This window comes from Scophthalmus maximus, chromosome 22 (genome assembly GCF_022379125.1).
Source record: "Scophthalmus maximus strain ysfricsl-2021 chromosome 22, ASM2237912v1, whole genome shotgun sequence".
Classification (NCBI taxonomy): Eukaryota; Metazoa; Chordata; class Actinopteri; order Pleuronectiformes; family Scophthalmidae; genus Scophthalmus; species Scophthalmus maximus.
This window is the reverse complement of record NC_061536.1, coordinates 5,998,663-6,019,276: the sequence shown is the minus strand read 5'-3', so window position 1 is coordinate 6,019,276 and position 20,614 is coordinate 5,998,663. Positions and strand designations below refer to the sequence as shown.

Here is a 20,614-nt window from a genome sequence, read left to right as displayed (position 1 = left end):
AACTCAGTCTCATTAATATTGTATGTGTTTATGTTACATCGATATGATTTACCGGCTCAGCAACTCAGTTCCTTCCTATAACACTGCAAAGGTTCAACATCCTCTTAGGACATGCATGATCAACAGCATTTCCATGGTCTTCTGTCCACGTGGATGTGGTTAAAGAGTATGTGCTACACCACAACACCCCAAAAAGAGCTGCGGGGGCCATGGTGTCCAATGTAAAATCATCAGCACATGAATTTCCTTTCTATGCCTTTTTTTTTTTTTACATTAGCACAATTCACCCTTTGAAATACATTTGTATTTAGGGGGCCCTTGGTTGGAGTAGTTTAACATCAAACTAACTGGATTCATTTTTTCTCAGCTGTCTTCTGCATTGGCTGGTTCCTTTAGCCGCTCCACAGTGTTATAGTGCTCTCCCAGTCCATAGGCATGACGCATGTAGCTGCGAACAAAAAGACAAGAAATACTGAATCAAAATCTCCTTCTTATGGTAAAGCTCTCCAATTCCTTTTTTAAAACTATATCAGAATATAAAAATATAGCTGAAGCATATGAGAGAGTGATACAAGTTTGTCTATCCACAGGTGCTTGTGTGACAGCAGTGATCTTATTAATTGGTTCACATTCAGATTAAATCACACGAGGATTCAAAACCATATCATGTCCTTCATGAACAAATACAGTATGGGTTTTACTCGAGCCATCACTGATCTTAAATGGTGCGAGCAACGCTATGCTCCATGAGACATCACTTATCTTTAGCCTCTCAAAAACCCTAATTTTACATGATTACAGACTATATATGAATGATATGATCGCAAAGTGTCTTGTCTGGTTTTGTCACTGTATGTCTTAACCATAGTGGCCAATCCATATATTATTACACATTTATACTAACTTGCTGTGTATATGTTTAAAATGTAGTCAATACAACTTGAATCCCAAACAAAAACATACACAAGGGTGATAGGTTCACTGTCATATTCCTCCCCAATTTTTATAGCTGGGGACTCAGCCTGGATAACTTCTATTGGCAAGTGGAGAACTTGGGTCAAAGCTCGCAGCTGCAGAATAATAGACAAGCAAAAGGCAATGATTACTGAACAACAAAAAGAACAACAGGAGCAACAACACAGCATCACTGTGACAAAACCTAAAACAACCAACCTCCAGTTGTCCACCCCAAGCCGCTGTGTGCTCCACGTCACTGCAGTATTTCTCAAACTCATCTGGAAACCATTACCGACCACAAACACTTGAATAAATATTGTGCGTACACATTATTACTATTATTATTATTACACATAAATTGAATATCTATGCCTACCATTTCACCCAAGCAAAGGTAGCAGTGTTACCTGTTGTGTACATGTCTCCAGTGTTAGCGTTGGTGAGGAAAGGCAGGAAGTCGTCCACGTGGCTTCTCATGTGGTCGGCAGTGCAGGACCGCAGTTCCTTCACACTCATGGTTAACCCAGGCTAGAATAAAACGCAACGCCACATGTTCTCTTGCTGTAAACGCCGTGGAGAGTTGCCAATTTCAGCCGTGGCAACTCTAGATTGCACACGTTTGCTTATCACATTTCTGATTAGGTATTCAAAACACATCCACAGTATAATACTCCCAGAACAAAATGTACCTTTGATCGCTGGGCCAGCTGATCTTCAATGGCACGGTACATGCAGTGGCCATCAGAGGAGATCTCCTTGACCTGAAGCTGCTGCAGAGCGAGTTTCTGAGCCAGCTTGACACCCTCCTGGTGCCGCACACCCTGCAGGTTCTGCACCTCGGCCTCTGCTATCCTGCTCTCCCTCTCCTTCTCCTCGGCAGCCTTCTTGTCCTGGAGAGGATCATTTAAATAAAAATGCATATTATTAGTAATTGGACCATCACTGACAAAACACTACTATGGTACTGACATTTATACATTATTCAGAATGTTTTGTGCAAGGGGATTCTGGGAAGTGTGCTTCTTCCTTTGTTCACTGCTTGTGACAATAATTGAGAGTTACAGTATATTGCTCTGGGCTTAAAACTGTCCCATTTGAGAGGGAACCTGTAACTCACCCTTCTCTTCTGGGCCTTGGTTACTCGCGGCTGTAGGACCTCTTCTGACTCCTGTTCGCCAGCCTCCATCTTCATGGTCTCCACTCCATTCATCACCTCCTCCACCTTGAAAAACATCAAGTGAGGGGAATTGACGTTGATGTAATAAGCAGACAAATTCAATTCTGTTTATATTTATCACAGTAGTTAAATGCATTTGCTTCTTTCACAGTGTAACTCTGATGTACAGCCCTGACATTCTTCAATCATCTGAATCTAATCCTTTACCTTTGTGTTATTTGAAGATGAGTTGAGTTGCCTCAGCTCCTCCTCCTGTTTTTGAGTGAGGTCCGCCTCTAGCTTGGCGATTTCCTCTGTCAACTGTTTCCTCCTTTTTTTGTCATTTTTGGGGACGGTGTTTTTCATGCTCTGGACCTTTGCTGAAAATGAAACAGCAGCAAAGATTGTCTGATTAAACAATATTTCAATAAAGCAAAACACATTACATACAGAATACTGCTCTCAGACAGTGCTGGAGTTTGGCTCGAAATCAGATGGGCAAGGTGACCTAAATAAGGAAGGACACATTCGCAGGTGATATTAATGCACTTTAATGTTAGTTTATTTGTTAGAAGAGATTGAAATTAACATCCCTCTTAAAATCATATGTGGCAGGAAACTGCTGCCGCCTCTCTCTCGACGAGTTAAATATACAGTAGTCTCTGTGATATGGCATAAAGAGAATCAGAATCAGCTTTGATGGCCAGGTGTGTCTAATAAAAGTAATATGACTTAGTTGCCATCAATCAATGTACTCATTAATATTTGATAGAAATTGGCATGCAGCTAAATTAGTACAAAGCAGAACGAATATAGATAAACATAAACATGTACATACTAGTAACATTAGTCAAACTGTGTCAATTGCAAACAGAAAAACAATAGTGTAAACAATAGGGTGAGGAGAGCTGGACGGAGCAATAGTTTATACAGATACAAATCATTTCTCATCTGTGGTGTCCCATGTGGTATTTGACCATTTCAACATCACTGATCAGGTATAGATGCAGTCCCACGATGCTTGATGGTTTCAACCCACAAAGACCTGTGCAACAGTACTTTTCTGTCCTCTGGGGCTCTGTGTGTTTGAACCTATAACCTGAAATCCTTGTGAGCTACAGGCGCTGGACTGGGGAAGAATCCCAGCTGCTTACTGGGACCTCATAATGCCAATGACTGCTCCCAGTGGTTAAGATGGGCATAAATCCAAAGAGATTAAACAACACATCGGATGCAAACAACTGACAGCAAGACCATGGCGTTGTTTACAGAATGAGCAAGCGTGTCAGCAGCTGAGGTCAGCTACCTTGCAGGTCTTTCTTTTCCTTGCGCTGCTGCTTTGCCAGCAGCTCCTCGGGTGTCTCCGCTGTTCCCTCCTCCATGACTGGATGATGCTTCTGCTGCTGCTCACTTTCTACAACGAGGCTCTGCGAACAACAGCAAACTGATGACGGTTAAATGAACAAAGTGTTGATAATATCCCAGTTATAAAATGTGTCTCATCACTTACGCGAGATTAACAACAAAAAAAATAACTACATGAAAATAAAACGTGCTGTTATGGCCTGATCCGGAAGAGACGGACGAGCAGGGCGGAGCGTTCTTCTTCTTCTTCTTCTTCTTCACCTCCTGCACTAATGTTGCTACAGCACCACCTCATGGTTTGTTACTGAACTGCAGACTTTTGGCCAGTTTATCAAATTTGAATATTTCTGACAAAAATCGGATATTTGAATATGTTAAATTGGGCCTTAGGGGATGATTACAAACATTTATATCGTTTTTGTTTCTGAATAATTAAACAAACAAATTGTCACTCATTCAGTTCATTTTTGGTTGCAGCTTTACTGTACCGCAAGATGGTATAATCCTGCCCTATAATCCTGCCCTGACAAAAAAATAAAAAATAAACAAAGCACTTTAAAATCAAACAACTTTACAACAAAACACGCATGAACTACAAGATGGAGGATCGAGGACCAGTAGCTGATATTCTACATCAATGGTGCAGACATCGTGCAACTCAACAAATGCTGTAGATTCAAATGATATGGAGTAAAGCTCCCTCTTCAGTCACCTCCTGGGAAAAACATTGAAAATGCATAATTTAATGCTGGTGACAGAATGCATGTGGTTCATGATACAGTTCATCAGAATTTGGTCATGTAATCACAACTTCTTTGTATGACACAGTGAGAATAGTTGTAACACAGTGCTCACAAAGTGGCATCACTTTCCCTTTTCTCTAAATCCTACATGTACACATCACCTTCCCTCTGATGCTCTTTTAGTCCTTCTTTATGGACACTCCAGGGGCACCCAAGATAAATCCAAAGGTTTATACAATGATTTAAAAAATGACAAGGGACAAAAAGCAACAATATTATTGATACACACAAAAAAAATATTTTCTGGCATAAATATGTATTTTTCTTGTCAATTCTTGTCTATTAATAAGTAGGGAAAAAACTAGTCTAATTGAAGTGTAAGATCATGCAAATGAAAAATCCATCAAATTAAATTAAGTCAAATAGCACAAAAACAAATAAGCTAAAGTAATTATCAAAAATGAATAAATGAAATATCAAAGTATAATCAATGACAATGCTTAATACTTAACCCAGGGTCATAGAAAATGCTCAGTTTAGAAAAAGAAGTCTCCATGCACGGGTGCAATTAAATCATGAAATGATTCGAGATCGCAGAGGACTTGAAAGCCCTGGCTGTGCGAATGTGAAGTTCACAAATTCTGATCGTCAGATTACTCGTGCAAGTCAGACGGGTGATGGACTGCTGCTGGAGGCGGGCGACGTGCTGTGTGTGACGTGGCGCGGGGGGGCGGGAGGTCTTGTTTGTGTTTTGGTTCGAAGGGGAAGTTGCGAGAGGAAAGAAAAAGGAGGAGACGTGACGGGGTTTGTTGAGATTATTTTCTTGGTTCCCCCCCCCCCCCCCAACCCCCCACCCCCAGCACCAGCTCGCCACGGTGATCCCTGGCTCCGCGTGTGACGAGCACCACCGTCCGGCTCTCAGGTAGCGTACCCGACCCGCAGCTGTGCTTCCCGGCTGGCGCACTGGCTAAACGCTTGCTCGCCTGTCATCGGGCACCAGCGTCAGCTAGCTGCCCCCCGGCTAACGTCGGTGCAGTTTAGATCGCCAAGAGAATGTTACAAAAAAACAAAAACAAAAAAAAAAACCGTTTCAACGTGTCCCGCTCTTCCTCTTCCGCGTCGCAGGTTAGCGAGCAGCTCTCGGTGTCCGGCGGCGGGGGCGCCTGGCGCACCGCCGACTGTGTGCTTGCTAACAGCTAACGCGGGCGGAATTGGGTCAGTGGGTGGAATGCTAACGGCGCTAGCGGCGCTAGCGCCAGCGCTTGTTTGTCGAGGTTTCTGAAGACTGCACATTAACTTTAGCCAGCTAGCGCGTCGCGTCAGTTCGATGACACGGTCCGTGACCAGCTCGGTCGCATTCTCTTCCATTTTGTTCGGCCGAGCCTGTCGTCGTCGTCGTCGCTGTTGTTGTTTCTCTTTTTTTCCCTGGCCACTGAAGAGTGGCTACCGCAGAGTGAGCTAACAGGCTAGACAACTAAAACACTTTGGAAAATGGCGCGCCCCCCCCCCCCCCCCCCCCCCCCCCCCCCCCCCTTTCCTTTCTATAACCGAGTGAGATACGAAGGCTGCGGCGACCACTCGACCAGGTGTGTGACCAGGTGTGTGACCAGGTGTGTGTACAGGTGAAGTCACGTGTGTTAGTGCGCAGCGCTCTGCTCCACCGACGCCTGTCAACAGCTTTTATACGCAGCTGGCAGCTGGAGGGTGACGTACACGTCTGTGTCGTGTGGCTCGACGTGTGAACGACTGACCTCTCGGTTCGCGTGTAAGACATGCGACTGGCGGGCTTTTGAGTCCTGCAACTTGTTGTTTAAAGGACAGTGTTGTTTTCTGATTTTTTTTGTGTGTGTGTGTTTTACGGGTAAATCATTTGACCTGTGTATGAAATGATTCCTGTGAGTTGCAGCCACCTTTTGTTTTGTTATTAATTCAGCAGGGCCTTTGGTTTAAGCGTTTACACGGACGCAAATTGTCAACACACACAAAACACACGATGTCATTATATTGAGGAAATTGGCTTCGGTTGTCAAATTTCTAGACTTGCGAAACACCCTTATTGACTATCTCTATAAACACTCTTAATATGTGACCAGCTTATTTATTGATGCTCCAATGTGTTGATGATTCCCGACAGACTGCCCACAGGTGATTACGCTGCGTTCCAGTTTACCTCGGAACTAATAACGTAGATATAATGTAGTACATCCCCACCATAAACTGATCTCGAATTTCACTATCAACACCTGAGAGAACAATGTCCGCAACGGTATGACTACAATGCTTCTCAAAAGTGGTTCTGTTTGCAGAGACATTGTGCTTCATTGCATCAGAGAGCTTATATGACAATGGCCTCTTGGATCGTCTCCAGGATTGGGGGGTTTGGCGTGGGCTGCACGTTGAATGTCATCATAGTAATGTGTTTTTTTGGTCAGGTAAGAGATAGAACTAATCATGCAGAACAGAAGACGTGTTGTGAGTATCTCCTGACAATAGCCATTTGTTTTCTATAGATTAGTCAGCCATTTTGTTCCTAAACAAGTTAGTAAGCAATGCATGAATGCATGGTATGTATCCATGTGTGTGGGTGAAACGCTTGTGAAAACGCCTGCAACGGTCAAAGCCCTCCTGTGCTTGCTGTTGCTGTACGTGCGTGCTTGTGGTGGGCTTCCTTTGTCTCTTGGATAATGTTATTCATAATTGCGGAGTCAATGGTGATGCAGTCACACTTAAATGAGGGCGTAATGTATTTGAAAGACTTAAGATGGATGAAGCAGCCTCTGCGAAATTTGTAGAATGTGTGATACTACAGGGCTGAAGCTTAAATTTGATTTGTGAAATTGTGAGTCTAAAATGTATCACTTTGTGTCGTGTCAGTCAGAACTGAGGGGGGGGGGGGGTACTTGGGCTGACAGCACTATTGAATATTATCAATATCTCAATGTATATATATCAATGTATTTTGCACAATAAGAGTAATGTGGGCTGGGCCCTGTTAGCTCTTTTTGCTTCTATTGCTATTCCAATAAAACTATTTCTTCTCTTGATTCTTGCAGTCAAGGTCCTGATAGTGAGGTTCGGCACACAGGACATTGGGAGATCTGACTAGGTCATGGCCAATCGGGGAGGAGCTACGAGACCCAATGGACCCAATGCAGGGAACAAGATCTGTCAGTTTAAGCTGGTGCTATTGGGGGAGTCAGCTGTTGGAAAGTCCAGCTTAGTACTTCGCTTCGTCAAGGGCCAGTTCCATGAATTCCAGGAGAGCACAATAGGAGGTGAGCTTCATATCAACAGGCCGAGCTAGGTTTTAATTAAACATATTTTGCTTTTATCCAAATAGTTTGCTGATTATTTTGAATTCAGGGTAGGTGCACTTATCTGATTGGGTGCTTTGCTATTGTCACAATGGCACCTTGAAATTAAAAATAATAATAATTTGGAAAACTCAACTATTTTATTTAAATTGTCAGGATAATTGTGAACTTGAACATTTATTTATTTTTGCTCAATTTTCCACTTCTAGTCAAATCAAATTCTACAATGAAATAGTTTTCTGGCTTAATAGGAGTTTACAGTTCTTTATTTTGATATATATATATATATACACTCACATAAGGTCATTTTAATTTACATGAAATTGCTTTTGTGCAGAAACTGCTGACTCACCTCTCGCCTTCTCCTGTCCCTTCAGCTGCCTTCCTCACCCAAACAGTGTGTCTAGATGACACAACCGTGAAGTTTGAGATCTGGGACACTGCAGGTCAGGAGCGTTACCACAGTCTGGCACCCATGTATTACAGAGGAGCACAGGCCGCCATCGTGGTCTACGACATCACAAACGAGGCACGTTCATCCGCCACCTGGTTCTTTATGGAGTTTTCCCAACATGCTCTCATCTCTTACTGTTGATGGTTGTCGTGCAGCCTGAGTACATGTTCAACAATTAAGGCGCAGCTACTGGTACAGTTAACAATGGCACGACAGTATTGACAAATGGAACAATATCTTTTACTTGCAGGAGTCCTTTGCGCGGGCAAAGAACTGGGTGAAGGAGCTGCAGAGACAAGCTAGCCCTAATATCGTCATCGCTCTGTCAGGCAACAAAGCCGACCTAGCCAGCAAGCGAGCTGTTGATTTCCAGGTAAGAAAAAAAATGTCTTTACAATCAGTCTAATGTTATGCATTTCTTGACACGCCATACATACAAGTGAATTGATCTATTAATCACCACTGCCAAGACATTCACTCTTAATATGACCTCAAATTGTCTTTCTCCTGTGCCTGAATGCATGTATGTGTGAGGATGTCCTGACATGTGACTTGATGTTGTGTTGACAGGATGCCCAGTCCTACGCAGATGACAACAGCTTACTTTTCATGGAGACATCGGCTAAGACATCTATGAATGTGAATGAGATATTTATGGCTATTGGTGAGTAACTCTTGACATTATATTTGATAGATCTAGCAGTGTTTTTGTAGAGTGGTACTCAGAACCAATTGTCGAAATACCAGTTGAGGTCAGACGTGTATGATGAAAGTTCACTCGTAAAAAAAAAATCTGCTCTCTTTGAATGAAAAAAGTGGCAATTTCTGTTATTGGTGTTTAGTTTTGTTTTTGTCTTTTCATTACAGCAAAGAGATTGCCGAAGAGCGAGCCTCAGGCCGCAGGAGCCAACAGTGGACGCAGCAGGGGAGTGGACCTGACAGAAGCTGCCCAGCCAGCCAAAGCTCCGTGCTGCAGTAACTAACGCGATGAACGCCTTCCCTCAAACCAACCAACGTGTATAGCAGTAGCTAATGCGACTGATGCCCTGACTGCCACTGCAGTTACTAATGCAATGTGTTGTACTCTTATCTTCAAGTCTCTGATCGGTAAAAACAAGAAAAGATGCCCTGGGCCCAACTTTCAATTTTCAGTCGTGAAGTCAATGCCATTCCTACATTGTAGTTCTGCTGCTACCTGGTGAAGTCTCCTAACCATTCATTCTTACTTTCTGTCATCTAGCTTGTTGCATCTATCTATCTGTTTTTACTGAAAGATTAATGACAGGAGCTATTAGAGAATATTTGTGTGCTCTGCCTTCTGTCATCTTCCTTCCAACTTGTAGATACGTGTTTCATTTAAGGGAAGTGGTCACTTCCCCTTTCTGGGATAGCTTAAGACTTCAGCACGGAATGTCAAAATCATGTATGCACATATCTGAATACTTACATGGCCTAAAACAGAAAAACAAATCATTTATGTGCTACTCTGCAGCAGCAGCGAAAAAAAGGCTATTGGAAAAGAGGAGTGTGCTATGAATGCCAGGAGGAGGACAAGTAGAGGGTGGAGACGGAGAGAGAAGAATCTGAAAGCGACATATGTCTCTCTTGTCACCAGGACCCTTTTATCTGAAAAGTTAAAAACAGCTTTTAGATTTTCTATTATCGAATTCCCCTCTGCCTGTTCACTGCTACCTATGTCCTTTCCCCACTTGACCCAAAGTAGCACTAGCCGTAACGTCTCTTCCAACACCCCCTTGGGCCCTATTCTGGGGCCATGCCTGCTCGTAGCTGTCCCTAGTGGCATCGTGCAATGTTTCACAGTATTGTCTGTGATTTTTAAGTGTCTGCAAGGACCACTGCAGAACAGCAACCCCCTCCCTACTCCACATCGAGGCGCAGGGGCCTCTGAGGAACTCATCCTGCCACCGCCTCTTCACCTCCTCATGCAGTGTCCTTTCTTAAATCTTGTGTAAGACCACCCCTTCGTGGTTATTCTGGGGTCTCTTGGGGTTTCTGCCTTTGGATGATTTAGTTAAATCAGATGACCTTTTCTGTTGTGTTAATGTTGCTGGACCGCTGCTGGGTTTGCACATGGTAAAAAAAACAAAAAAAACAACAAAGGTGATGTTCGAAGTAGAGTGTGATATGTGAGGTTGCTTCATAATCACCTTTTGAATTATAATTACTTGTCATCTCTTGATTAGGAAGTGCTTTTAGACGTTGTGTACAAACAGGGCCTGGCTGGCTGGTGACAGGTTTCATCCACAAACTTACTCACACGTGCCCGTTTATGTGTGTAGGTTTGAACACATTTAAACATAAACACACACATTTTAGCTCTGAACCCTGTCAGACCTGAACATCATTGTACATAAACACAAACACAAAGTCTGTTACACCACTCCCTCACCTATGTTGACCACATATTTGTGTTTTCTTTTTGTCCCACCCCCCTATTTACATTACATATACACCTACAGACACACGCAAACACACACATTCATACAGTACATGTGGTTAATAACTCTTTTTACAGGTCTGTCTTACTCATGCCTTGCACTAATGATGCTCATGAATATATCTTGTCATAATTGCAGCCAGTGTGATATATATAAATATAAATAAATATAAATATATAAATAATATACTGTAAATAGGGTGTTGCAGTGTAGTCTACCTTTTTTCGATTTAGCAGTGACAGGACTAATGCTTGCTAGGGAGCTATCTAGATAATCATTTAAAAAAAACTGTACAGTTATCGGAGAGAAAAAAAACAGCTTTGGAGTTTTGTTGCTGTTCCTTTTTCACAAATAAATTATAATCAGTGGTGGTCTTTATAATTGTATGTAGTATTATAAACAAAAATAATTAAATTGCATTTATTTAGTCATCTGTCTTGTACCTTTTTCTCAAAAGAAAAACAAAATCCAAATATTTTGGTTTCTATTTTTTAACACTATTATTAGATGTCACTAATTCTTCTTTTAGTGGTATCAGGCTAAGGTTCCTTGTCCAGTGAGTAGACCTGAGCCTCCAGAGACAGACACTGGTTGTGAAAGCTCCAGAAGAGTTGGACACAAACAAAACACAAGTCCGATTAACCAACCGTCAGCCCGTCGATAAAATCTCGGTAATGTTGTGACCATATTGTAGCAAACATTGTAACTACTATCAGCTGGGACAATGGTGAGTCGGTGAATAAATGCATTAACACATGCCGGGGGATGTAACTCGTCGAACGCCTAATTGCAACCGAAAAGTTTAAAAAATGCAAGCATTTTACAGTACTGCTATGTAATGACCAAATAAATACTGAAATAAATTTGATCATTTATTATTGTAATCAGAATGTGTGTGTGTGTGTATACATGTCAACTTGACTGATAAAACATGGATTTTTATTTGAATCTATTTATTCCTTATGGGTCAAAAATCCTCATAACAATATTTGTCCCCATGTGGTGACTTTGGGGAGTTTCTCTCATGAACCAAACGACTGAAAAAAAGATTTATGTTCTAATGTCACGAAAACACTGGGTATTGTCGTTGTTTTCCAGTAACTCCTCTGCGACCACCATCCGCCAGTCGGCGCTCGGAAAACGGCTCCGCGAGCCACATGTTTTTTTTCCAATCATCACATTTGACCTTGAAATGTTGCTCCGAATGGTCGCGTTTCGTGACCTCTCTCCTCTCGGAATTGTGCTGGAATCGGCCTGTCCCACTCCAGTCCCCTAGCGGAGGAAAATGGGCCTACAGTGAGAAACTGAAAATAAGGATGAGCGCCATGTCTGATCCTCCGCTTGTGGAATAGAGCGGACGGGCACAGCGCATTTATCCCGGGCCGCGGGTCCCCCTCGGGGTTTCGTCGCGAAACTATGGCCGACAGCGGTGGGATTCAGCAGGGTTCGCCGGCCATCGGAGCCGCGGGCTCGGTCCCGGCCGCTCCCGGAGCCGGGGGAACGGAGGGCTCCGGCGCCGCAGGAGGATCCGCACGCATCGCCGTGAAGAAGGCGCAACTCCGCTCCGCACCTCGGCCGAAGAAACTGGAAAAGCTCGGCGTGTACTCATCGTGCAAAGTATGCCACATCTGCAGACTTTTATTTCTTTTCTTTTTTTTAAAAAAAAGCACACCAGCTTAGGGGATTATTCCTAATAAAGCTCGTGTCCCGCGCGTGGTTGCAATAGTTTGCAAAATGCAAGCGCAGCAAAGGAAGCCATTGCCGCACTTCATTTTTTTTTTTTTTTTTTTTTTTTTTCTCTTTTCATTTTGCATGCGCGAACCAATGACTGAAAAGGCGACATTGAAACATCCAGATAATGAAATCATCATCGGTGCCGGGGGACTGTGAACGCGGGGGCTCGGGCCCCCTGCAAGCTGCCCGCTCTTTCTAACATCGACGGCGTGTTTCTGTCTCGGTGGGGGGGGGGGGGGGGGGGGGTCGTGGACGTAAACAGTGGCTGGGCGCTGGTGTTTGGGAGTAGCTGTGTGTGGTGCGCACAGCGGCTGCATCCCCGATGTGTGCTCGCGCCGCGGTCTGACGCGTCTCACGCCGTCCGCCCGTCAGCGCGCAGGGGACAGAGGGGCTCCTCTTTGTGTGTGTGTGTGTGTGTGTGTTCGGGTTTGTGCAGAGTACGACCCGCAGAGAGAGAGAGAGAGACGGGGTCTTTGTTTTGACAGGGTGACAGCTGCCGGAGAGGGGGCGGGCGGGCGGGCGGCTGGGCGGGGGCGGAGTTTGTTGTTGTTCCGGGGCGCATGCCCAGTGCGGCACCTCCAGCTGATGGTGACAGCCTCTCCACCCCCCCCCCCCCCCCCCCCCCCCCCCCCCCCTACTGTCACTGGAGTCAGCCAAAACAAGTCGCCATTGACATGAGAGGCCCTGACCAGTTTTAAACGTGCGCACGAGGCCACGGCCCATTTTTTGTAATAAATGACATATTTACAAATGCATCATGAGCTGAAGATCGACTAGGCAAGCGGTTGTTAATCCGTCAGTCGTGAAGCATCTTAACTTCTTCACTTTGAGAAAGCATTTTTTGGTCGAGGCTCGTTTTACCCTTAAGATCTGCATCAGTTTACTGCCTCTCACGCTGACATCTGATTACCAATCTATGTTGCACAGATTCAAAAGGTAGTCAATTTAATAGACAGATAGATAGATTCATTCATTCATTCCAGAGGGGAAATTCATTTGTAATTATCATATCAGCCATACGGTAAGAGACAATGTCAAAAAGTACACAAATGAATAAAGTACAAAAATGCACAAACGAAAAAACTGGTGCGGTATCAAAGCAAAGTCTGATGAAAATATAAAAAATACAGAATGTATGCTGTTAAGGTTATATATGCAGAGTGCAAAGTGCGTGTCAGTATAAGTGTTTAAGGTGCTTAGAAAAATATGGAAACGTGTTTAAATTTAGTCCAGTTCAGTGGCCACACGTGTTAGAAAAGTCTGTGGCCGAAGGTGCTCTTTAGTTTCTCCGTTGTTTTATGAAGGGGCCAGGTGAAGCATTGTCCATGACTGTCTGTAGTTTTGCCTACATTCTGTCCTCAGCCACTTCCTCCAGAGGGGCCCGACCGCTGACCGGCCCTTTTTGAATGAGCTTGTTCAGCTTGTACTCATTTAAACTGTGCTTTTCCTAGGCCGAGGGAGCCTGTAAGTGTAACGGCTGGAAAAGTCAGAACCCCCCTCCCACACCGCCCCGGACTGACCAGCAGTCAAACGCAGTCAACCTGCAGGAGCCCTGTCGCAGCTGCTCTCACACTTTGGGTGAGTGTGTTGACCATGACTGGGAAAGAAGCTACAGGAGAAAACAATATGCTGTTTGAATTGCTGCTGATAGATGAACGAATTCTTGCTTTACAATGACGACCGTCCGTGTTGCAACACCTCCCAGGTGACCACGTGACCCATCTAGAGAACGTTTCGGAGGAGGAAATCAACAGACTTCTTGGTATTGTCCTGGATGTGGAGTATCTCTACACGTGCGTTCACAAAGAGGAGGATGCTGACACAAAGCAGGTCTACTTCTCCCTCTTCAAAGTAAGCCTCTGCTGTGAAAATGAAACAAACACAGGATTTTCCATGCTGGATTTTTTGTACGAGTAAACGCGCATACGCCTTTTTCTGTTCATCTTTCAGCTGCTGAGGAAATCCATTCTACAAATGGGTAAACCGATGTTAGAAGCACAGGAGAGCCCTCCGTTTGAAAAACCCAGCATTGAGCAGGTAGTTACACGTCATTTTCTTGTTGAGCATCAAAACCAGGACGTTGAAAACGTCAAAATTTGTGTTTTAAGCCACACCCACATTACTATGTTTTTGTTTTAAAACACGTAACTGGCCACTACTAAACGCCCGCTGCCCACACTACTCCAAAGTTTTTTTTTTACAGTGTTTGGAAATGACGACGTAGTCACCCGCATTCGCTTCCTGGTTGGTTCTTATCAGTCAGAACTGGATAACAAGTGATGAAGGCGATACAAAGGCCTAAATACTTACTTCAACTACTAGTTCCACCTCATCATTGGTCCAAGAGAAGAGTTGACAATCGGCTTCCTGTTTACACCAGTACGCACACGCTCAGTCTACATGAATGGTCATGTGATATACGTTTTCAGGTGTGCTTGTCTGGATGGGGATTAATACTGATATGGAGTTAAAACGTTTGGGTGGACAGGATCGTTTCAGTTTCAAAACGCTTTTTTAAAAAGGAAAATGTAGAAGTAGATGAAGCCTTAGTGTGTCCTCATTTTTATTTGATCTCATCTCATCTTTCCCCATGTTTCCCACATAGGGGGTGAACAATTTTGTCCAGTACAAATTCAGCCACCTGCCGTCTAAGGAACGTCAAACAATCATGGAGCTCGCTAAGATGTTTCTCAACCAGATCAACTACTGGCAGCTGGAGACGCCGTCTCAGAGACGCCAGAGGGTTCCCACGGACGACGCAGCTGGATACAAAGCCAACTACACCAGGTAGCAGCACCAGCACATATCCCGTCAACGCGTATTACACCTGCTCACCGTCATAGTTCACTAAGTCCCCTCTCTTGGGCTCTCACTACAGATGGCTCTGCTACTGCAACGTGCCTCAGTTCTGCGACAGCCTGCCCCGGTACGAGACCACTCAGATCTTCGGGCGGACACTGTTGCGCTCGGTGTTCACTGTGATGAGGAAACAACTGCTGGAGCAGGCCAGGCAGGAAAAGGACAAGCTGCCGCCTGAGAAACGCACACTAATTCTCACACACTTTCCCAAGTAAGCGAAAAAGAAAGTATATAGGAACCCTCACAGGGAAATGTATGGCACACTTAAGAGGCTATATATTCAGACTAACATATAATTAACAATCCAGTACAGCCGCTAAATCACATATGCATACTCAACAACCTTTTTTATCCTAGTTGTGTTTTCTTTGGCTCAGGTTTTTGTCTATGCTGGAGGAGGAGGTGTACAGCCACAGCTCTCCGATCTGGAGCCAAGACTTCTTGGCAGGAGCAACAGGGGGGCAGATTCCTATTCACACAGGTAACACACACCTTCACAGGCCGAAGAGGAAACACACACCCCCAAAGACACACCACATGTCGGAATAATAACATGTTGTCTTACTGTTATTGTCTTCTCTGTTGCTCTGCAGTCATCAGTGCACCCCCTGTGGCCAGGCCACTGTACTACAGCACTAGTCCCGTGTCAGTGGATCCATCCACCTGCGGCAGCGTCAGTCCAGCCAGGAAAACTGTGTTGGAGTCAAACCCAGGTGCCTAAGTCAAACTTACAATTATTCATAACTCATGAGCAACATGATTATCAGTAGCTGGAAAATATATATCGTTTCCATCTGACTGCTTTAAAACAAAATTTCTATGCTCTATTCTATTAGAGCTGCTCCTAACATTTTGACTGTAAGTCAGTTATACCATCACGTGGCAGATGAATCCATAGCTGACCTGGAATGCTGGTTGACTTCTCGTTTGGATTAAGATACACTACTCCACCGGTGAGAAGACATGTTATGATGACGAGTACCTTCCTCTCTGCTCATTTACTGTCCTAGTTGGAGAGAAGCGCAAACCATCCGAGCCCCTTCCCCACGAGGAAAACAAGAGGCCCAGGGTGGTGGGTGACATCCCCTTGGACCTCATCAATGAAGTCATGGCAACAATCACTGACCCTGCCGCCGTTCCTGAGGTAAAGGCAGAACATATCAAGGAAAGTATATAAACACTAACAGATTGAGTATGGGGATGGATATCATGCTGACACTTAGTTTAATAGATGTCAGACTTTGTGCTTCCTTTAAATTATGAATTTGTTTGCATTTATTATATTTGTCTTTGTTTTCCACAAGTTGATCTTATAGGGAAGATATTGTTTTTCATTTGACCATCACATTTATTTTAATATTTAAAGGAAAGAAGAATTACAATACAGATAGTCATTGTGGAATAATAATTAATTGAGACTGACCGATAGATCGGTTGGATGATAATATCGGCAGATGTGGGCCTTTCACAGATATATTGGTATTTGCCTATATGAAAACTTTTATTTTACAGAATAAAAAAAAGGGAATTTATGTTGTATGGGCAAAAAAAAGTTACATTTATTGTTGATATATCGGTATTGGAAATTGTAAAAACTCAGACCGTCTGCTAGATCTTTACTGCAGTTGATAAACGTATCTGTTGATGTGACTACACTAGAATAAGTAATCAACTCACACAGACAATGAAAAGGATGCTGATGATGGGAGCAAAGGTGATAATCATGATTTCTGATTTCATTACCTTCCCTCCTGTGCAGACCAGTCTGCTGTCCGCCCACTCTGCACGTGACGAAGCTGCCCGTTTGGAGGAGCGCCGGGGGGTGATTGAATTCCACGTCATTGGTAACTCCCTAAACCAGAAGCCCAACAAGCGGATCTTGATGTGGCTTGTCGGCCTCCAGAATGTGTTCTCCCACCAGCTTCCCCGCATGCCCAAGGAGTACATCACACGGCTGGTCTTTGATCCGTGGGTGGAACCATAGTTTGTCATCAATTAATCACAACGGGAGGTGTAGCGGAGGTGACTGAAACTCATTCTTCTCATTGACAGGAAGCACAAGACGCTGTCACTGATCAAGGACGGCCGTGTGATCGGAGGGATCTGCTTCCGGATGTTTCCGTCGCAGGGCTTTACAGAAATTGTCTTCTGCGCCGTCACGTCCAACGAACAGGTCAAGGTGAGAGCGCTCCCTGCTTCTCAGCCTGGTGTCTCATCAAAAGGTTCATTCTGTCTTAACTGGTCACCTTCTACCTTTGCCTATGTGGCTGCAGGGTTATGGAACCCACCTGATGAATCACCTGAAGGAATATCACATTAAGCACGAAATCCTCAACTTCCTCACTTATGCTGATGAGTACGCCATTGGCTACTTCAAGAAACAGGTAACTCATTCTATGACCACACATGCTCCTAAACGTATTCACTCTGAAAACATTCAAATCATTCACATGACCTGAAACAACCAAATGATTTTAACAAAACAAGTGGAGAAAAAGCTGCTACTACTATTTAAAAAAAAACAAGTTGCATTACTACCATTTGCACCAGTCATCTGACTTACTTTTACTTTTCATTACTTGGACTCGATAATCTTGAATATGTTATACATAAAAACAAGATGAATGTGTTTTTTCAAGCGGGATCATTTTTGCAGGGGTTGCATGGGCCTGTATATACTTGCTGCTAGAAAACAGATCTCCTCCTCTTCCCTCTCAGGGTTTCTCAAAGGACATCAAAGTTCCCAAGTCCAAGTATGTGGGCTACATCAAGGACTACGAGGGAGCCACACTCATGGGCTGTGAACTCAACCCCAGCATCCCCTACACAGAGTTCTCTGTTATAATCAAGAAGCAGAAGGAGGTGTGTGTTTGAATTTGATATTAAAATGTAAGTTTAAATGCTTCCCTCCCTTCTTCTCTTTTTAATCTATTCTCATGTGTCTCTCTCAGATCATTAAGAAACTAATAGAGAGGAAGCAGGCTCAGATCAGAAAGGTCTATCCAGGACTTTCCTGTTTTAAGGAAGGAGTTCGGCAGATTCCCATAGAAAGCATTCCTGGCATACGTACGTGACTTATACTAAGGACATAACACCATGCATTATTTTCCCGCAGTTTCTACATAAGGGACTAATCTTCGTGTAATTTTATGAACAGGTGAAACTGGCTGGAAACCTGTAGGCAAAGGGTAAGTGTGACTCCTCTGTAAAACATTTGAACTAAGCAGAGATGATAGGAGGAGGAGACTCGCAGAAAGCACTCACTAGGAATATTATGTTATGATATTTCCAATCCTGTTATTTTTACTGCAACACCGTTATCGTCATTATTACTATTGTGATAGTATGTTTTCGTATTCTGTATTTATTCTACTCCAGGAAGGAACTGAAGGACCCCGATCAACTGTACAGCACTCTGAAGACCATCCTCCAACATGTGAAGGTGAGGGACAGTTGCACTCACATGAACATGCAAGCTGTGTCCCAATTCAGAGGCAGCATCCTTCGGAGGCTGGGTCATCCGAAGGAATGCCGCCCATGAATTGGGACACAGCTACAGAGTACCTTTCGACGCACACACAGCTTTTTTCTAACAAGACTGGTCTCCATGTCCTAGAGTCACCAGAACGCCTGGCCTTTCATGGAGCCTGTGAAGAAAACAGAGGCACCTGGGTACTATCAAGTGATTCGCTTCCCAATGGGTATGTACTGTATGCACATGACCGCACTTGTTCACCGGGGAGTAAAGTGGAGCACAATTGACCAAAACTTAATAATGAACGATAAAAGAGAGTATGACACTGACAAATTAAGGAAGTGAGGAGTGAGACACTGCAACAGATGCTCCATATTATCGGTTCAATCGAAAGGTACTTGCACTTGTGCCATTGAGAGTGTCTCATACTTTAAAAAGAAAGAGCCATGGAAATCACATTTGACATTCACAAATTAACTCTTTCTTTCTCCTCTCAGACCTCAAGACAATGAGCGAGCGTCTGAAGAGCCGGTACTACACGACGCGCAAGTTGTTCATGGCCGACATGCAGCGCATCTTCACCAACTGTCGTGAATACAACCCTCCGGAGAGCGAGTACTACAAGTGTGCCAACCTACTGGAGAAATTCTTCTACACCAAGATCAAAGAGGCAGGTCTCATCGAGAAGTAGAGCGAAGGAAGAGGACGTTTCTCCTCACCTTGATAAAAGGACGAGGCAGGCCTCAGGCTGTAAGTGGTTATGGTTTGGTTATCAAGTGATGCAAACGGCAGCTGTGTGTGCAGACAAGCCAAGAGTAGGACTACTGATTCTGAAGCAGCTGGGGATGTAGAAACATATCTCGATGTAAAAGGTGCACACGGGTCTCAGATCTGCACTCTTAATGTTTGATGCGAAGATCCCGAATCAGTAACTTTAGACTGATATTTACACTGAAAGATAGGCCACAAGGGAAGGCCTCACTGACGACCTGAGACTGTTGCTGACATGAAACGGAAAAAAATCAACCTTGTGTCTTCATATTTCATCACATTTCCCAGCATCCCAAGGAAAGAGAAAACAGTGGAAGGTGTACTAGTTATACATATTAATAGTGCAGAAAGCTTCTGTTGTGACAGCCGATTGGAGATTCACCACTCACCTTACGTTGTCTCTCTAGAGCTCCCCCTTCCTTTCATATTTTCATCTTCTGCCTTTTCGAATGTCTGCCTCCTCCTCTGTTGACTCGGGTAGATATGTCAAGAGCAGAAAAGACATCTCCTGCGTATTACGTCATTACACAAGTGTTACCTTCAAGGACCGTGACTGCGAGATCAGATTTTCCTGTCTACATAATCTGGTTCCGGTGAGTTTGCACGCCATTAATGAGGTCAAAGTTCGTCTGTGATGAGTTCATCCTGCCAAAAGAGGAATACATACTTTAAATTTGTACAGATTTTAATTATTTTAAAGCACTTATACCCATTGTATATTTTAAATGTGTAAATAACATATATTTTCAGTTTCAGAACTAAAAAAAAAAAAAAATTTTGTACAAGCCACCTAGGGCAGTTTGACTATCAAAATGCACTTTTATTTTTCCAAGTATTAGTAGACATAAACAAGAGCATCTTCTTTTCTTCAGACTTTGTTTTGACATATAAATTACCGCTGTTGACTAAGGACTAATTTAACTATCTAGAGTTTATTCTTATTTATGTGCTGTAATTTAAAAAAAATGCTTTAGACAAAGTTAATTTATTTGTTATTTTTGCCCTGCAGATGGAGATTGATAACTTTATACGTTGGAGATAAATGAAATGATTGTGCAATACTATGTAGTTTTGCTGTTTTGTAAAAAGGTGTTTGTACTTTTCAAACTTTAGGAAAATACATTTTGTATGTATGTCTGGAACAATTCCTTCATGCTCTTTCTACAACTGGTTTTAATGACATAGTATTAGCCTATTTTATAGACTGAATAAAACAGAAGTGAGGCTAATGTCTGAAGCGTCCATGTTTCATCACAATGACATCACAGAAGTTTTCATTTCCGATGACAGGACAAAGCTTCCGTGTCTTTTTTTTTCCCTCTCAGGT

The 20,614-nt window shown here is 43.5% G+C and overlaps 3 protein-coding genes across 7 annotated transcripts; 2 read left to right on the top strand and 1 right to left on the bottom strand.

The window, feature by feature from the left end:
- Positions 1 to 7: 7 nt before the first annotated feature.
- otud6b (OTU deubiquitinase 6B) lies at positions 8 to 4,997 on the bottom strand. 2 transcript variants are annotated; one of them, XM_035620808.2, is made up of 9 exons: positions 3,624 to 4,997; positions 3,420 to 3,557; positions 2,342 to 2,493; positions 2,075 to 2,179; positions 1,647 to 1,847; positions 1,365 to 1,485; positions 1,174 to 1,235; positions 964 to 1,070; positions 8 to 448 (listed from the first exon to the last, which is right to left on the bottom strand). In XM_035620808.2, exons 2-9 carry the CDS (start codon positions 3,493 to 3,495, stop codon positions 364 to 366), a joined length of 909 nt encoding a protein of 302 aa, XP_035476701.1. In that variant the 5' UTR covers positions 3,496 to 3,557; positions 3,624 to 4,997; the 3' UTR covers positions 8 to 363. The 2 variants fall into 2 exon arrangements, with proteins under 2 accessions (XP_035476701.1, XP_035476698.1); XM_035620805.2 differs by having other exon boundaries at positions 3,420 to 3,540; positions 3,624 to 4,520.
- rab5aa (RAB5A, member RAS oncogene family, a) lies at positions 4,887 to 11,332 on the top strand. 3 transcript variants are annotated; one of them, XM_035620811.2, is made up of 6 exons: positions 4,887 to 5,025; positions 7,275 to 7,496; positions 7,913 to 8,064; positions 8,240 to 8,362; positions 8,560 to 8,653; positions 8,857 to 11,332. In XM_035620811.2, exons 2-6 carry the CDS (start codon positions 7,331 to 7,333, stop codon positions 8,970 to 8,972), a joined length of 651 nt encoding a protein of 216 aa, XP_035476704.1. In that variant the 5' UTR covers positions 4,887 to 5,025; positions 7,275 to 7,330; the 3' UTR covers positions 8,973 to 11,332. The 3 variants fall into 3 exon arrangements, with proteins under 3 accessions (XP_035476704.1, XP_035476703.1, XP_035476705.1); XM_035620810.2 differs by lacking the exon at positions 4,887 to 5,025 and adding an exon at positions 5,026 to 5,143; XM_035620812.2 differs by lacking the exon at positions 4,887 to 5,025 and adding an exon at positions 5,798 to 5,819.
- A 300-nt stretch (positions 11,333 to 11,632) lies between these two features.
- kat2b (K(lysine) acetyltransferase 2B) lies at positions 11,633 to 20,516 on the top strand. Of its 2 annotated transcripts, none has more exons than XM_035620802.2 (18): positions 11,633 to 12,065; positions 13,634 to 13,760; positions 13,888 to 14,033; positions 14,133 to 14,219; positions 14,788 to 14,969; positions 15,061 to 15,252; positions 15,419 to 15,522; positions 15,635 to 15,754; positions 16,052 to 16,206; positions 16,801 to 17,009; positions 17,094 to 17,220; positions 17,315 to 17,425; positions 17,760 to 17,903; positions 17,993 to 18,107; positions 18,199 to 18,229; positions 18,420 to 18,483; positions 18,658 to 18,742; positions 19,014 to 20,516. In XM_035620802.2, exons 1-18 carry the CDS (start codon positions 11,865 to 11,867, stop codon positions 19,205 to 19,207), a joined length of 2,394 nt encoding a protein of 797 aa, XP_035476695.1. In that variant the 5' UTR covers positions 11,633 to 11,864; the 3' UTR covers positions 19,208 to 20,516. The 2 variants fall into 2 exon arrangements, with proteins under 2 accessions (XP_035476695.1, XP_035476696.1); XM_035620803.2 differs by having other exon boundaries at positions 11,634 to 12,065; positions 16,052 to 16,185.
- Positions 20,517 to 20,614: the final 98 nt, after the last annotated feature.

Coding starts and splice junctions, on each gene's coding strand:
- otud6b (XM_035620808.2), bottom strand. CDS start 3,495: ATGGAGGAGGGAACAGCGGAGACACCCGAGGAGCTGCTGGCAAAGCAG. Junction 1,848..2,074: donor CCAAGGCCCAGAAGAGAAGG/GTGAGTTACAGG, acceptor GATCCTCTCCAG/GACAAGAAGGCTGCCGAGGA. Junction 449..963: donor AGTGAACCTATCACCCTTGT/GTATGTTTTTGT, acceptor TTTTGTTCGCAG/CTACATGCGTCATGCCTATG.
- rab5aa (XM_035620811.2), top strand. CDS start 7,331: ATGGCCAATCGGGGAGGAGCTACGAGACCCAATGGACCCAATGCAGGG. Junction 7,497..7,912: donor CCAGGAGAGCACAATAGGAG/GTGAGCTTCATA, acceptor CTGTCCCTTCAG/CTGCCTTCCTCACCCAAACA. Junction 8,654..8,856: donor TGAGATATTTATGGCTATTG/GTGAGTAACTCT, acceptor TTTTCATTACAG/CAAAGAGATTGCCGAAGAGC.
- kat2b (XM_035620802.2), top strand. CDS start 11,865: ATGGCCGACAGCGGTGGGATTCAGCAGGGTTCGCCGGCCATCGGAGCC. Junction 17,904..17,992: donor TAATCAAGAAGCAGAAGGAG/GTGTGTGTTTGA, acceptor TGTCTCTCTCAG/ATCATTAAGAAACTAATAGA. Junction 18,743..19,013: donor AGTGATTCGCTTCCCAATGG/GTATGTACTGTA, acceptor TTCTCCTCTCAG/ACCTCAAGACAATGAGCGAG.